General features: G+C 47.5%; 1 protein-coding gene across 1 annotated transcript in view; it reads left to right on the top strand.

Moving 5' to 3' along the window:
* The window catches only part of LOC129384038 (uncharacterized), a 178,545-nt gene extending 177,644 nt beyond the window's left edge, over positions 1 to 901 (top strand). The window contains exon 4 of the mRNA XM_055069107.1: positions 664 to 901. Within this exon, the coding sequence (XP_054925082.1) occupies positions 664 to 768 (105 nt within the window). The 3' untranslated portion in view covers positions 769 to 901. The remainder of the gene's footprint in view (positions 1 to 663) is intronic.
* The last annotated feature ends 16,188 nt before the right edge of the window (positions 902 to 17,089 follow it).

Genomic DNA, 17,089 nt, shown 5'->3' with positions numbered 1-17,089 from the left:
AGCAGTTAGGAACAAGAAACTTTGTACATTTGGCCCCTAATTATTCAGGGGGATTTGTCTTTATAATGTATGATGTTTAGGAGGTGCGACGCCTTCAAGTGGCGCCGGCTAGTTGTTTCCATGTATAAATGCAAATAATGAAGCCCATAAGTATGAAAAAGAATCTCAAAAACACGCTCAACCCTCAAGGGAACTCGTATACATAAATCAAACACGCTCATTTTAAAAGTCAAATCATATTAACAAGTCAAACACACTCAGTCTTCAAGACAAGTGACATCACTGCACAAAATCAAGGCACAGAATAAAATGAGCTCACTGGAAATCATAGGAAGTCATGCAGAGAATAGAAGTATGCCACGTAAAAAAAAAAGACGCACAAACACACAAACACACACGCGCACACGCACGCGCAGTGTGCATACAATAGATGATAAATGTTCTACTCAGTATTTGCCCAGACTATCGCTCGCTTCCAGAAATCACTGAAGCGTCACTGTTCGTGTTTGCAATGAATATGTTGGCCATGAACTTAATATCGTTTAGAAAGGTCTAATGGTCCAATGAACCATGTATTAAACATTGTAATTGTGCGTCGTATCACGGGTATTCTAGTAGAAATACATCTAATTTCTTGTAATTTTGCTCTTCCTGTACTTCCAGAGACCGAGGCGAAGAAAAAGGCCCGTACGCGCATCGAGACACGGAACTGCGTTCCCGAGAGATGTGTTGTGGCTGGAGATCGGTGGCCCGCTGACCGCGGCGTGACTTCATGAAGGAACCTTGAATAATGCTGTTGGAGATTCCAGAAGCCTTGCCTGGAGTCTTTGCTTCAAACAAGCTTGCTGTGGCCCATCAGTGGCTTAGTGGGCATGTCGCTGATGGTTACAGAGGGCGGAGTCGTCATCATAAACGTGAGTCAACAGATGGACTCTGCTCTGCTGTGATTGGAGCGACAGACAGACAGACAGACAGACAGACAGACAGACAGACAGAGAGACAGACAGACAGACAATCAGACAGACAGACAGACAGACAGACAGACAGACAGACAGACAGACAGACAGACAGACAGACAGACAGTAGATAGATAGATAGATAGATAGATAGATAGATAGATAGATAGATAGATAGATAGATAGATAGATAGATAGATAGATAGATAGATAGATAGATAGATAGATAGATAGATAGATAGATAGATAGATAGATAGATAGATAGATAGATAGATAGATAGATAGATAGATAGATAGATAGATAGATAGATAGATAGATAGATAGATAGATAGATAGATAGATAGATAGATAGATAGATAGATAGCTGAAAAGCTCTTTTCAGTGTTTTCAAGCCGTATGGTTGTTGTACTTTATGAAGGTGATCTCTGGACAAGCAAGCAGATTCATTCATTTGTTTGTTTGTTTGTTTGTTTGTTTGCTTTTTCTTTCTTTCTTTCTTTCGTTCTTTCTTTCTATCTTTGCTTGCTTTTTGGTCGTTTGAAGTCGTGTGTGCTCATTCATTTAGGTACAATCTTGTAGTATTTATATGCGCGCACTTTCACTTGATTTTGCGAAAGCATGCAGATTTCCTTGTGGTGAACATCAAGCATCCACGGAAGTTCAGTGTCTAATCTCGCCAACGAGAAAAACCAAACATACAGGCGACCCTATGCTGTCAGATGAGGCTGAGAGGTGCTGCATATCTCAACGGAAAACTTCCTCAATATGGGAAAACAGTGCAAGACGAAGTACAATCGTTACGCAAGAGACCAAAGCGAGCCTTGCGGCATCCACTGGCCAAACCTATCAGCCTATCAACCTGCAAACCAACTAAACGCCATGGTTATACAACCAGAGTGACATAAACTACCAGAATGGTTGACGTTTTGGAAACCGTTCAGAAACTGTGACCTTGATAGCGCATGCAGTATTCTTCAAAGGCGGAAACAACCCAATTTCTTCGACAATTTATGGAAGACACCATAAAATACAAGGGCTTATAGAATACTGCAGAGCATTAGCTGATGACGCAGTGTTGTTTGTTTAGTTTTTCTACTTTTATTTTTTTGTGTGTGCGTGTCTGTGTGTGTGCAGTCTCGTCCCGGCCCTGTTTTTCATCACACATTGAAACTGACTGGTTGCGCAATCGACGGCTGTCACTCGCAACTTCCTCGTTGGGATTCCCTTGCCAGACATGCTGCTTTCAAACGTGGATCATATTAGCATGCAATGTCGTTTACAGCTACAGGATTAGCATTGGCAGCAAAATTTTTCATGTGGGTACTATGTTTATTTACCTTGTTTCCGAATACATAAGATGGCTGTATGGAAAAGCAGCGAAGTTAACTAAAAGGGGTTCCCTAGGTTGCCTACCCCGTACGATGGGGTAGGCGATCGTCAAAGTGAAGAAAACTCGCATGAGAGTCTTCTCGAATGTTGAGAAGAGCAGCATTAATATTAAGAGAGGCCCTGCAAGTTTTAAAGAAACCGTCATGTATCACTGGTTTAAGTTCTGTTTCAATCACGTAAGGTTGCCGCTCCAGAAGTGGTCGATCAGGTGCTATTTTTAACGCGATAGCGTAAAGGGCCCCGAGTTGCACAAAATCCGGTGTCGGCTTCGGCGTTCAGGGCCGGCGTGCCCATGAGTGATAACTCCCATATATATTTAGGCGCACTCATTTGCCACGCCTTGCTATATGACATGCGGCATATGCTGGTTATATTGCCACGCCATTCTGTCACTAAAGCTGCTCATACTTTGTCTTACGTTCTTGACAAAGTTGATGAGGAGAGCTATAAGGGCTTGTTGGTACGGCGTATCTTATTTTGTTGTGCCTTTCTGTATTCCTTGTTCAGCTTGCTCTACAAAAAAAAATTGACAATGTTCTTCCTCGGAATTTTGAGAGGGACAGCCCACAAACAAATGTAAGGAACGGAACACCGACAACGCATGTCATTTATGTTAAATCTTCTCAGGCTTAAATATTAGAAGTGCGAAACAATCACGGAAACCTCAAAATTATGTCATTTTTTGGCGCGACTGTGCATAACCTCCGGGATCGGCCCACGCAAGAGGCCGCGTTTCTACCAGAAAGCTCGCCTTTGTGCATAGCGTTCGCCGCCAGCGTTTCCAGGTAAACATAGCGGTTACATACGCTGCAGTCGTTGGGAAGCGTGAGAAGCAGTCAGGGATCTCTGAATGCTATCGCGTTCTACTCGTAAAGGCGAAGCTTAAGCAACCTCTAATATATATATATATATATATGTATGTCGTGAAGACAGAGTTGAAAAACCAAGGACGAACCGAGCTGCCAAAGGTATTAGCGTCCTTTTTATGAAAGAATCAAGCACATTTCGGTGCTACCTACTTCATTTCTTAAATGTCAGTGGTAGTAAATTGATCGACATGACACAGCCATTTCCTAGCCACTTTTCTTCGGAACCTTGTGTTTCTGTCTTTTTTCTGTTCTTTTTTTTCTTTTTCTCGCTTCAGCTGAGCTCGTTCCAAGTGTAGAATCATATATTCGAATCCACATACCTCTCAGCCATCCAGTTGATTAACATGTTTTCTCAGTTTCGAAACGTTCATGTCTACGTATGGTCTAGAACTCTAGATCAAGGAGTTTTCACTATTCTTTGTTTCTCTCCAAATGTTCTTTGTAGTCACATTACACTCAGAAATGGTTGCGCGTTCATGTCGTCACAGTCCCTAAAAGATCTCAGCTAATTTTACGTTCAAGTAATACGAAGTAGGCGGCTTTTCCTCATAAGCTAACACTCCCAGGCATAGGCAAGAACCGGCCCTACAGCGTCGTTCCGTAGCCGTCTTGGTCGTCATCAGCCAACGACAACGCATATGGCCGGCAGCGCCGAAGACAGCTCGGGGGAGGTGGTCGTCATGGCAACGGCGGGCGCACGGCGCGGGAAGCTCGGGAGGAGGCCTTGGTGCTCGGAGGTGGCAGCGGCGCCGTAACGTGCCTTTCATTCCCTCACTCACTGCTTGCTTTCCGTCCTCCTCCCCTACGTACACCGCCTACCTTTCGAAGCTGTACGTCCGCTGACCTCACCTTTCCCGTACGCTCCCAGCACCGGCTGCTGCTGACTGCTTGCGGCTTGCCTGGGTTGTGCGCGTGTGGGGAACGGAAGGGAAAGGGGGTTCGTCTCCAGATGACGCCGGAAATGGACGAAATACTCTTTCCCCACTGCCCCCTCTCCCGCAGTCGCCGACTGCGCGTTGGCTTCGGCGTCGTGCATTTTGCTGCGTTGTCTCGATACCCTGCCGCGTTGAGAGCGCGGGATCGTGGCCACGTGACAGTTGAGAAAGGGGACACGCACACAAAATATAAGGAAGCTGAAAATGTCACGCGAGCGCTTCGCGTGTTGCGGCTCTCCTCGGATTCAAGCTCTCCAAGGTCATCCCGCTCTTGACGCACGCGAGCTGCAACAATCTCGTTTGCGATGTCGGAAGCGCAAAATTCCTTTCCGACGCTTCCTTGTCACTTCAGGTGTGTGAAACACCTGGCACGTTGCAACCAAAAGGAAGATGAAAAATGAAGGTGAAAACGTCTGGCATTCGCGCATGGCGCGTCGGTACTACTTGTTTTAGGCTGAGTATAAACATTGCAGTGTTTTTCCTTTTTTTTGTTGTTGCTCTTGCTTTTCTTTCGCTCTTTCGGTTTCCTCGAGAGCAAGAACAAATCGTTAAGGCAATCTTGTGCAGTGAACAATCGCAACGCGCTGTTAGGATGTAAGACTCGCAAATGTGATGTATATGTAACGACGGTATGAGTCGGCAGGCTTGACTGGGCTTCGCCTGGTCTTCATACAGTCGAACGCCTTTATAACTGTTTGGGGTCTCCGAAATCGTTCGTTATACAGGAGACTTCGTTGTAAAGGACGCACACCGCACCGCTCGCAGCAGAGCCGGGATAGAATTATTCCTAGTATAACACACAGGTCGTTTCGTTGTAGAGTGGTTAGTTGTGAAGACGCTCGACGGTATTGCTTATGTTATAGAGGCTGTTTACTGGCTTTTTAATTTACCTGCGCTAAATGTCTACTTTTTTTCGCAGTTTCGCCATTTCGGAGAAACACACCAACGAATAGTTTTTGCATACGGAAAGTATCAATGTTTCGTAAGTTCCTTTGTGAAAACTGATTAACCGTCAATTGCACAATGTCGGAGTCTAAAATTGAATTCGTCGAGCCGCTACGTGGGGGGGGAGGGGGGGGAGGGGCTTACCGTGCGCGCTCATTGACTCTCTGCAGCCTATACATATAGCCTATACATATAGCCTATACCAACTCCAGAGCTTAACGCAACGTTAGACGAACTAAGATCATCCTATAAAACGTCGATTAATATAATGCAATGGTTAAGTCAGCCATCGCTACAGTCTCATTTCAGGCCGAAGATGAAGCACGAGATGTGTTTTGCAGTTATCGCTGAGATAAGCCGTTTGTTTTCACTCTGCTAGGCCTAGACGGACAGCGTTGAGGCGGGAAAGTGTGTCAATTTACACCTAATAGATGGCCCCACAGCACTGCACCCCACTGGCCACCGGCAAATGCGGTGGCGCCACCTGTTAAGTGGAAACCGACACAATTTCCCACCTCGATGCTCTCCTTCTGTAGGTCCTAGCAGAGTCGGAACGAATAACTAATCTCAGGGATCCATTGCAAAACTTAGTTCATACTTTATCCTCGACATGAAATGAGGCTAAGCTTTGGATGGTTTTACCATTTATTTCTATAGCTGTCAAGACGGAGAACAAGTAAGACGGGCGAAATAGGATCGAAATGGGCAGCCTGCACTGTAAAGTAATTTATACCCTTAAAAGTAGAAAAATGGTGTAATTGTGTCTATAACTCCCACCATTAGGGTGTTAATCTATATAACGGACACCCTAAGGGTGTGAGTTACAGGCATATTTACACCCTTTTACACTTTTTAGGGTGTAAATTATTTTACAGTGTGGGCGTTACCATGTCGTTGCGCCGTCACTGCAGGCGGGAGCGGTCTGGTAAACTTGTCGAATCCAGATAAATCCCGCGCGCGCGCGCATTCGTGCCAGCTGCTAACGACAACGGCAAGACGGTAACACTCTGCTGAAATGCTACATTGTCCGCCCATTCCCAAGGGTATTAAATCCGCAACCCTCAGCAAGCAAGTGTCGTTAGTCTTTTCCACTGTATGTGGCAACGTTCAAAAAAGAAAACAATAACAACGTTTCCTCGAATGCAAATACGACCAACGTTGCAACAGGGAACATGATGGCAATACAATATCCCGTGCAGTGTCTCACTCGCAACTTGGCAGCTTTCAAATTCAAGGTTTATTCAACATTTCAGGGATCTTAGGGGTTCAGACATAAGGTCTATGTGAGGTTCTGACTCAGGGCGTGCGCCCCTTACTAAAATCTTTGTATTTGGGTGCACAGAAATATTGCGTATCAACGAAAACAATTACCTCGTGGTAGGCAACAGCTGATTCAATTGAAGGACGAATCAACGTTACGAGCGACATATAAGATCACACCAGGTGTGGAAATTCCTTGTTTCTTTAAATCGGGACTTGGCCTATCGTATATATTAGTGTCTCTCAATAAGCAAATATTCCCCCAACAGCCACTGCCCTTATAATGTTGTGCTTCTGACCTGTTTGCAACATAGCTTACCTGAAAGTCAATCTATTCTGGTGCCTTCACAACATCCCGCATAGAGTTAAGCGCATCTCTCTTTTACCTCAATCCCCAGGGGGTCTCTGGCGGTAATGACGCTTCCCCTGTTTGAGACATCGTTGCTCAAGCTAAAAGTTTACTCACTGAAAGCGCGCCCAGTATTCGGCTAACTTTCATGCCGCTATAGCATCCCCTCTTCGCTATACTTTTTGACTTTACCTCCGCCGTACCTCTTTGAATCAATCTCCACGCCCATGTATACGTTCTCCGGGCAGGAGCGCCGGACAGAACATTTGCATAGGGGCGTAGTGTACGAGCCGCCATCGCGCGCGTTCCCGTCACATTGGCATGCAGAGAGCCGGGCTCGTTACCATGCGGCCACTCCTCTTCCACTTTAAACGAACGCGCACAAAACCCAGACAGGCCGCGCGGAACGCAAGCGCGAGAAACCCCAGAACGAAACAAAACACTCGGGCACCTGCCTCCGCCAAACCACGCGTAATCACACACGCACACACGCCAAGGCCCCACGACGGTATCGGGCTTTCTCGCGCAGACGGCTGCAGCCACTCGGTGGTGCGCGCATCAAACTACAGCGTCCATCCTGCCAAAGCCGCTGGCCAGCGCTCTAACAAACACGCTTACAAAGACGTCGAGGGCGTGTGCTCGGCACAGTGAGTGAGCTCGTGGCAACCTCGCAGCGCGGGCGACTACAGAGACCGAAAAAATATATATACATATCGAGTCCGGAAGCAAAGAAAGCGACAGAGAGAAGAGGATAGAAAGGAAGCGCGTGCCACGAACCCCGTGCATTGCTGCGCGCGACTCCCAGACGCGGCGTCATCCGCGGCGCGTATGGTCTTCGCCCCGAGGGCTCATTACAGCGGAGTTAGGAGGAGCCGCGGCACAGGCTTCTATGCAGGATCGCGGCGCAGCGGGCGGCGCGAACACTTCCCCGCGGCTTATCAGGGTCGACGGGCTGGGTCACAATCCCTGGCACTCTTGCCCCACTCCTTCCCCTTTCTCTACTCTCTCTTCCCTCTCCTCCCCTTCCTCCTCCGCAAACCTCGGGCGCTGCTTCCCCTTTCTTCCCGTCTGGATCCCCACGCGCACCGCGCTACTCGTAACTCCCCTCACCCACCATCTGTCCCTCCTCGCGCTCCTCCTCTTCCTCGTACATCGTCGTCGATTCTAATAACCTTTTGTCTAGCTCGGCGCGAAAACTTACTCGCTCCCACCATCTCTCTCTCTCTCCCTCATGTTTTTTTATTATTATTATTTCTTTGTTCCAGCCCTTCTCCCTCCAAACCCGTACGTCCTTTCTTGGCCCACCTCGGCGACGTGTGTTGTCTGACAAGAACTGTGCAGTGCCGGGGACCGTATCAAGGCACTAACAATACCTACTCTGTGAAGCACCTCGAATGCACAAACGGTGCAATACCTGCTGATGTGGCCCAGAGGCAATGGCGTTCGGCCGCTGAGTGCGACGTGAGGGGTTTGACTAAACGGGGCGAAAACAGAAAAGAGAGAGAGAACGCTCCGCTGCTTAGGTTTAGGTTCACGTCTTTCATCGCTGTATTGTCACTTTGAAACGGTCAGTCACCATAAATCAGCAAATCGAAATAGCAGAAAATAAATAAATAAACAAGCCAATACTAAAACTGAGATACGGAAACGTGCGTTGATTTCAAAGGAAGACGGTACGTGTGGCTAAGGGTTGTCTGCTCATTTTGTTGCACCTCTGTCGCATATCCTTCGCAGTCATTGCTCGTGTGTTGCATCTATCGTGGCCTAATAATTATGAAACGCCTATGTCCCTTTACCTCACGTCGCCGTGCTTTGGCGCGGTTCGCGTTCACGGGGGCTTACACTTTGCCGAACTTGCACAGTTGCAAAACTGGAACAAAAATTGACGCGCATCACTGCAAGAAAATTAAAGCACGACGCCGTTTGTGCGTGTCAACGAAGAACTTTCAAATACATAAAACAGTCCATAAAGGGTATTAATCGACGCCAAATAAGTCCTGTGATACAATATATTTATGAGTGCGCATACTTACGGTTGAATGTCCATGAGCTGCAGTCCCGCAGGTACCCAGTACAAATGGCCTACACAGTTCTGGAGACTTCTGATATACCTGCATGCAACTCGATTTGTCCAGCGCCGAGAGCAGCGGAAAAAAAAATTCGTCTTCCAGTTACACTAAGCTGCCAGCGTGGGTTTGTCGGTGGTGCACTGGGAGCAGCAGACGTAGCGCATTGTGGACGAAGACGAAGCTGACACGTACGATACAATCGGCTCCAGGTGTCTTCTCCTGCTACTTCTTTAGTCTTCGTCTGCGGCGCGCTACGTCTGCTGCGCGCTACGTCTGCTGCGCTTGTTCCTAGAGCGCGATCTTGTTCCCAATCGCCAGCGCACCTGAAAAGCTCAATTTTACCTTTCTATTGCGAGAGCCAATGATAAGGATACTCGAGACGGGCTAGTGCCGTCGGTACCACCACCGTTGTTGTGTATTTAATGAAATGTAATTTAATTGGGGCGTTTTACTTGCCAAGACCACGATCTGATCATGAGGCACGCCGTAGTGAGCCACTCCGAATTAATTTTGACCACCTGGGGTTCTCTAACTAGCACCCGCTGCGCGGTATACGCTGGCGCTCTTTCGCTTCACCCCCGTCGAAATGCTGCCGTCGCGGCGTGGATTCGATTCCGCGACCTTGTTGTTAGTGGCGCAACGGCATAGCCGCTAGGGCGCTATGGCGAGTCTGTTGTTCTCAATGCCCATCACTTTTATAGGGATGATTTAGTCAGCATATACATTGTGTAAGGAGATGCAGTAAAGTACCTTGTTATAATTTTTCTTTTTCGTTTTATCCAAACGAGTTCTACGGTGTTTCTGGAGATAAATATCGTTAATAAGTCCGTTTTCATTTGCGAATAAAATACGTGCGGGCGCATAATTCTCAGCAACTGTACGTAGGACTGTCTGTCGACCAGTTAAATATAAAATAGAACGTGCATTGCCGTAATTCTTCAAGTTCTATATTGCTATTCTACAGTTTTGTCGACAAACATCTACAGAGTTTGTGTATACTAACAGACTTCTTTTGTTTCTTTTCTGAATAATAACTAAAAGAAAGATTTTCTTTTTTTTTTCCCAGAGCACCTAACTTAGCATCCACACTGCTGCACCGCATTAGTAAGCCTCTGTATAGCGTGAGCAAGCCCCACGCTCGCAGATCAGCGGCCTTCGTCCTTTTCCTACCCTTCCCTGCACTCGCGTGGCCGCCTGGCTGCTTCCTATAGCGACGGCGGCAACTCGCTCTCCTTTTCTTTTTGTTTTCCCCTCTCCTCGCAGACCTTTCGCAATTACCGGGACAAAAGGACCGTCGGATGACACCTCCTTTCTCTCCCTCTCTCTCGACCTGCCCATTCTCTTGTTTATTCGACGAACTTACTTACTTCTCCTTTCTCTCGTCACCGCGCCTTCTAGATCTTCAGGCGTATTTCTTCCTCTTTTTGGTCGCGTCCGCATCCTAAATCCTTATTCTCACGTCCTTCCTCTTCCTTCGGTTGTTCTGCTGACTGGTCCAAGGCGTAATCTTTCTGCTGGCCTCCTTTCTACTTCGGATCGTTTTATGAGCCTGTTCGCACTCGTCGAGTCCACAACTCTGCGTAGGCTCATTTTATCACGCTTCCGTTCGCTGGTATACTCTCTCTCTTTCTCTCTCTCTTTCTCGCTCTTTCTGTGGGCGTTGATTCGAAGCGCTTCTCATACTGGTCATTCGCGCTTGCTTCACGCTGGGAATTCATGAGGGATATGAGCGTTGAATGCCTCAAGGCGCGTTTCATAGCTGTCTGGCCTTACAAAACGCCAGCTGAGCAGTGCACTGCTCTCATGGTCATTGGGATAAAAATAATATAAATCGAGGAGGGGAGATGGCACTTTGTTGGCACAGCATCTCCGGCCGTATCGTTCCGATTTATCACCGGACACCTGGTCAAGCATGCCAAGATGGTAGTCGAGATAACATCTACAGATTAACATTAAAGTGAGTACTTCGTCCTAGCCAACGAGCGAATCGTGCTGCATTTAAGCCACGAAAGAAGAGGAAAAACCAAGAAGTCGAGTGAAGAGGATGCCGAGGAGTGCAGTTCGGTTAGAATAAAATGGCGGAATGCATCCGTCCGTATTGAGCTATGTGCTTTCTTGTGTTTCGTTTGTAAGGAACGCTACAATTTTGCCTGGGTTCAGTCTTACCTTGTCGCCGTTGGCGGCGGCGCTGTTGTGCTGTCCTGGTAGCGACGGCGCATGCGCCGCCTGCGCGTGGGCGGTTGGGTCTCCAGAGGCCACTGATACATTTTGACTGCAAAAGCTACAAAGTTAAACGGTCGCACCGTTACGCTCTGTTCAAACGTCTTTGCCGGAGACGAGGCCGCGCTCCGGCTTCCGCAGTTGGCAAGAGCGTTGCGCGCACCCGCAATTTAGCGTTTCTGATGACACGTTGTGGGCATGCCGCACCATTGCGTATACGTGTGATCTGACAAGAACTAGTGGTAAACGTTAAACTAAAAATGTGAAGGTATAGATTGGAACGCGATAGCATTCAAAGATCATCGACTGCTTGCCACGCTTACCGGCTACCACAGCCTACTTGCCGATGCGCGTAGGCGAGCGCCATCTGGATGGTGATGTTGCAAGGAACTGAGCGGGCCCCGGCGCTCTGTGAATGGTAGAAACGCAGGAGAAGGAATTTGGGTTTGAGCTTTCGCGTAACAGAATTATGCTTTCTGGTATATTCAAATTACAGTCCTACGATATCGTGTCTGCAGGTTGTGTTCAGGTCGTACTTTAAGATTTTTCGGACGCATATTACTTTGAGGAATTCTGTTAGTTCAATAACGCCTCTGCGCCAGGTGGGGGGCCTGCATCGTTGTGGTTCAGAATTATTTTTCGCGAAACGATGTCCGACGTCGACACCGGATGTTTTGCGACATGTGGCTCTTACCGCTTTCGCGTAATTGTATCTGGTTCTTGCGTTAGGCGATGGCCCGCGCCGACGCTTTTCCGTCAGTCTCATCTCGTGCACCGTCGAGCTGCGTTCGAGGCCAGCGTTGCTGGTATCCTCCAAAGTTCAGTTCCCTGGTATGCGCCAGAGCTCGGTTCCCACTACGCCGCAGCAGTTATCTGGTATGTTGCGCCTGGTAATATGTCGCTTCCACGTATTGTTAGAACATCGCCACTTTACACAGCGAAGCTGTTTATGACTAGAGTTCCGTGCATTTTTTTATTCTGCGCGGGCATAAACGCGGGCTGATCCTGGTGATAGTGCAGGAAGTGTCCAAGTGCAATGTCCCATACCCTTGTGGACTCCGGGCGATGGGCTCCGGGAACTGTAACGCACCTTTGAACTACTCTTGTCACACCTGGGACCAAAAGAGGCCCCTGTTTAATATCTTGGGTCCGAATGAAACCTGCATCAGATATCAAGCTGATAAGAACAGACACTACACTTCGACCCGCATCGGCCATGTCTTCGTTCACGTCGCCCTCTCTCTGTCGGCGTTCCAAGCCCTTGCATATCTTTCCTTCCGCTCTCGCGTGGTGGCGGTCGCGTCTAAAAGTCACGCTTGTATAGCTTTCTCCGGCTCCTCGGGACGGCGTGCGCGTCGTCGACGCGAATGTATATAAAGATCACGGTAAATGATTGCGTACTTTTGTTCAGAACTCTGCGCCACCTCTGTATGTGTCGTGTGCTAAACAGCTTCGCTCCATAGAATGGAATAGCTCGTTTCTTTTTTTTTTTTTGTTATCGTAATAATAGCCTATTCACATACATGGTCCTGAATATTTCGCTGCACGTGTTCGAAGAAAGGTTTTGCGCTCACCGCTGCACTGTTCTTGCTCAAATTTTGCACAATGATCGCATCTTGGCGTCGACTTCGTTTAGTATAAAACACGGCGCAGTTAATTGTTTGGTTTTTAAGAAAAAAGTGCAAATTTGCTCGTGATTATGGGGATGCGAACTACTGTCGCGACGGCGCAATAATAAACTTGTGTCGCCGCCTGCCGTCAGCTGCAGAAAGCAACGTTTCTGGGAGGGCTGCCGTGTGTTGCCCACCTGGGGGAAAAACTAACACCAGCATGGGGGAAGAAACTGCATAGAAGGATGCATCAAGGGATAAAATTGACGCCATAAAATATTGTGCAGAACCTATCAATAATAATTGTCAATGTAAGCGAGTAGGGGAATGCGAAAGTTCCCGTTCTTACATGTGTATATGTGTGTGCGTGCGTGTGTGCGTATGTGTCTTTAATACAGACAGAAAGAGTGGATGCGTGCATTTGTTCGTGTGCATTTCAAGCAATACTTACACATATACCAAAAAGATGGCTTTTAGTTTTCTATGGGTATCGCACAGGAACGCAAAAGATGTGGCAAAAAAAAAAGAAACTATATGTAGTTAACCACTGTGGATTGCGAAGATAAAGATTGCGTCTGCACGTTGCTTCTCGAGTATAAGCGTCAACACGTCTCTCACCCCGTTGCACTGTTCGCCCCCTTCAAGTGCTGATAACGCTGCTTAATTTGCCCAACTAAACTTCCCTTGGCGGTATATCTTCACCATGCATCCTTCCTTGCCTAACAGTGCCTCGCGCCACCGCTAGAGCGCAGTCAATGCTGTATTCAACTCTTCTCGCCCAGCGAAAAATTCTCCCTAATCCCTTTCGGTGTGCAACTCCTGAGGCTCCGCGCTGCAAGAAAAACCGAATGAACGGGGAGAAAAGACGAGGGCAAAAAAGCTTGTTTAAGAACCTAGTACGTCGTCGGGGATTAACAAAAACATAAATAAATTGTCCAAATAAAGAGTTCTTTCCACGACGAAATACGACAGCCGGAGGCGCACGGGGTGCACAGGGTGCACTCTTGCTCGCTTTCCTCTTTTTTTTTTCGGGAAGCGGATTGTTCTTGCGATTCCTTAATCTCCCGCCTCGAGAGCGCGCGCTCATCGCTCCGGGCGTTTTCATCCCCCCGACGTCGACGCCAACGCGAGAGCCGAGTTCGCGCTCCGCTGCTCCCGCGACCGCCGCAGACCACCTCCTCATCCTCGCGGCGTCTCATTTCCCATCGTTTCCTTCTCTTTTACCCTTTCCCGCCTAACAGCAGCTATCCCCCGAACCCGTCCTTTCCTCCCCCAAAACCGTCTCCCCACTCCCTCTCATACGCGCGAGCACCACATTTCTAGGCATGCATGCGTGGAGCACCTATTTCCTCGTTGACGAAGTAATCGCATCATCACCGCTTGCGCCGTCGGCCAGCCGTGAGTGCGCGGTAGGGAAAAAAGGAAAAATAAAATGAACGCCATGTCGTTTCTGTTGGGAATAGTGGGAAGGTGCGTTACAGCGACCGACGGGCAGACGGGAAGGGCCGGGGAAACACAGGGGGTGAGCGAAAGAAAAACCAAGTCTCGAGTGCCCTTTCTTTCCTTTCTTTCTCTCTTACCTTCTTCCTTTCTTTCTGTCTTTCTTTCGTGAATCGTTGTCTTGGCACGGCTCGGCCTGACTTGGCCTGAAGCGCGGCGGAGTGTTTTAGGTTTCCTTGCCTAACCCCAGAGAGACTCGCTTTCTCCGCGTTTTCACCGGCACCTTGCACTTTGACGTGTACTTCGTATACGCCCCAAGCTTTTAAGCACCCTATTACTTTCGTGTTCCTTTCGAGTGATGTTTCTGCCATCCCTCCTTGCCACGCCATGATGCTGCCGCTCCTGCAGCTTCTGGAACGCCGAACTCAACCTTTTCGGCTTTCCGCCACAATTTAACGCCTGCCAGCTTTTTCGTTCGGCTCCTTACTCTCGAGACGCAGGGCCTCGGTGGTTTCATTACTTGTCTTTCTCTCTCTTTCTCGCTCTTTCTGTTACGCAGCCGTTGTCTCGCTTCCTTCTCGTCTCGTCTCGAAGCTTGATCGTTTTAGAAGCTTAGCCATCTTTTATGTTTTTTGTCGGTCACACATTTTCCTCGTCCTCGCCGTTGCCTTTCGACATCGTCTCCCTGGAAACGAGGTGTTTGTTTCGTCTTCTCGCACCATTAAGCCTCGTCTCCCTGAGGGCCTATGAAGGCGCTTGGCATCGTCTTTTTTTCATTATGTTCACGCGGGCATAAAGCTCCGCATCTTGGTTTTCTTCGTGAGACTTGGCGTTTACCTTTTAGTTACATCATAATTTTTATACTTGTTTATTTTTAGCTTGCTGCTTAAAGCAGTGTTCATTAGCAGGACGCCCCCTGCCGGACTCCTTAAAAAATTTCCTTTGCGGATCCTTCGTCCGTAGTTAATGACACGTAGCAAACGCATTCTTGCGAAACTAAGGATTAGGCTGTGCGTTAAAAGCGCGAGAAAACCTTTGGCGTATCACTGGCACAGCCTTGTCCTCGTAACAGCCACATCCAGAAGTCTCGAAAACCATTCCCATAACAGTTACCGCTGGTACTTTTCAAATGAGTTATCAATAGGTTTTCTGAAGGACCCCTCACCAGGTTCGATCGGAAAGCTTGATTATACGCAAACTGTTGTAAAGCGCCATCCAGGAAGCGCTCTAGCACAAGATATTTTTACGCATAAGTTAGTCCTTATAGAGATATAAGCAAATGAAGCTTCGTTATTAGCCCCGAGAACGACCTACAGGGGCGCTACGAGCGCCGCTCAAGTGACATCAATGCACGGACTCGCACCTCTCGTCTGCTGCAGTTCGGGTGGTGTCCGGGCGCCTTCTGCAGTTTTTCCCTTTGTTCGTTCTCGTTGCCTGTGCTTGCATACTTATGGCGGTCGTCTCAAGTATATTTTTAGGGCATCTTCGTTCGCAAACATTTATCCAAAGAGCTTATTTTCTAGCCGACATTATATTTCTCAAAGGTAACGCTACATTGCCAGCCGAAGGAGCTCAGACCATCGCATTGTGGTTTTTTCCCTGCGCGGATCTACATCTTGCAGTGGTAGCTCAGGTGAATAATAAAAGAATATGCGCGAAAAAAAAATAGCACATAAGAATCAAGTTAGGTTACCATACCTGCTGTGATGCAACGAGAAACTCACAAACGCTGGCTATCTATGACTTCTACCTTGGTTTTTAACCCGCTAAAGCATGTTTGCCCACGACAAGTAGTTCATGGTATAATATCGAATTTTTGCACTTCGTTACAGAAACGCTCAGCAGTAACACGAGGGCTTCACTAACAGTGCAGTTTAGATTCTACCAGCACCACTTGCTTAAGTGCTTCTCGAAATTAGACCCTTCTTCACCGGTCAAATTTAAGTGGTGGTAATTTGAAGCAATGCTAATTGTGGCTTACAGCTGTTTGCAGCACACAGAAAGGAATGCACCAATGTTTCTTCCCATTTCCGTGCTACATATTCAACTAGCTTGAGCAGTTTATTGGTGCTTGTTGCTTGAGGGACAGACATGACGAATCTGCTTGGCGAATTGACAGAGGTAGCTAGGCCTAAATTTTTGAGTGAAATATACCTTTTGGACAGTATGGCTGCAGCCGTATAAAGAAGCCTAAGCCTCATTAATTAGTAGTATGGGACACACTGAAGATATCATTATTCCCCGGTAGAGGACAAAAATCAAATGAATTCATGTGAGACTTGTGGCCTCTTCCTTATGAAGCGGATAAGCTAGGTTCTATTTTATGTACTGACGAAGCGGCTAGTTCTCGGTTTGTATAGGTAAGATACGCAGGATCGAGACTTGGTGTGGCAGAAGGTGCTTGAAGTTTCATTTCCAAGGCAGCCTAAGATGCCCTGCAGTGCCTCGAGTATACTTTAGGCAATGCAATTGGCGCTATAAAAAAAACTGTATCATGGTTTCAGTTCGAAGTTGTTGTGAATTCATGAGTTTCGCGAACAATGCGTACATCCCCATAACGACAGTCGGCTGCTTCCGTTGCATGAGACATGCCATATTGTCGATAAAGGCTACTGAGGTTCAATATTAAGGCCTGTATGATACGATATACATAGCGCCAATTGATTGGACCTTGATCTTAATCACAAAACTTTTCTTTCAGGTGATCGCTGTTATAATATTCGTGGAGGATATACATACCATACATGACGCACCATCGTGTTAACAGCCATGAGCAATGCGTTTTCTGTGTGCCTGTTTCTGAGAACGGTGAAAGTACAGTAGCAAACGTTCTCGTACAAAATTCGCGCCTAATTATTCCCTTTACTATTCCTCTTACGCATTAATAAAGTGGCCATATTTGACTAGAACAACTCACCAGAGTAATACGAATAATGATGAAAGCTTCGCTGGGCAGTGTCTTAGCACGGATTTATAATATTTATAATGTACCAAGACCTTTCTTCCGTGTAAAATGCAATCTCTCTCATCGCTAGGTGCTAAGGG

The sequence above is a fragment of the Dermacentor andersoni genome, chromosome 9, assembly GCF_023375885.2.
Source record: "Dermacentor andersoni chromosome 9, qqDerAnde1_hic_scaffold, whole genome shotgun sequence".
NCBI lineage: Eukaryota > Metazoa > Arthropoda > Arachnida > Ixodida > Ixodidae > Dermacentor > Dermacentor andersoni.
This window is presented reverse-complemented; position numbering and strand designations above follow the sequence as displayed.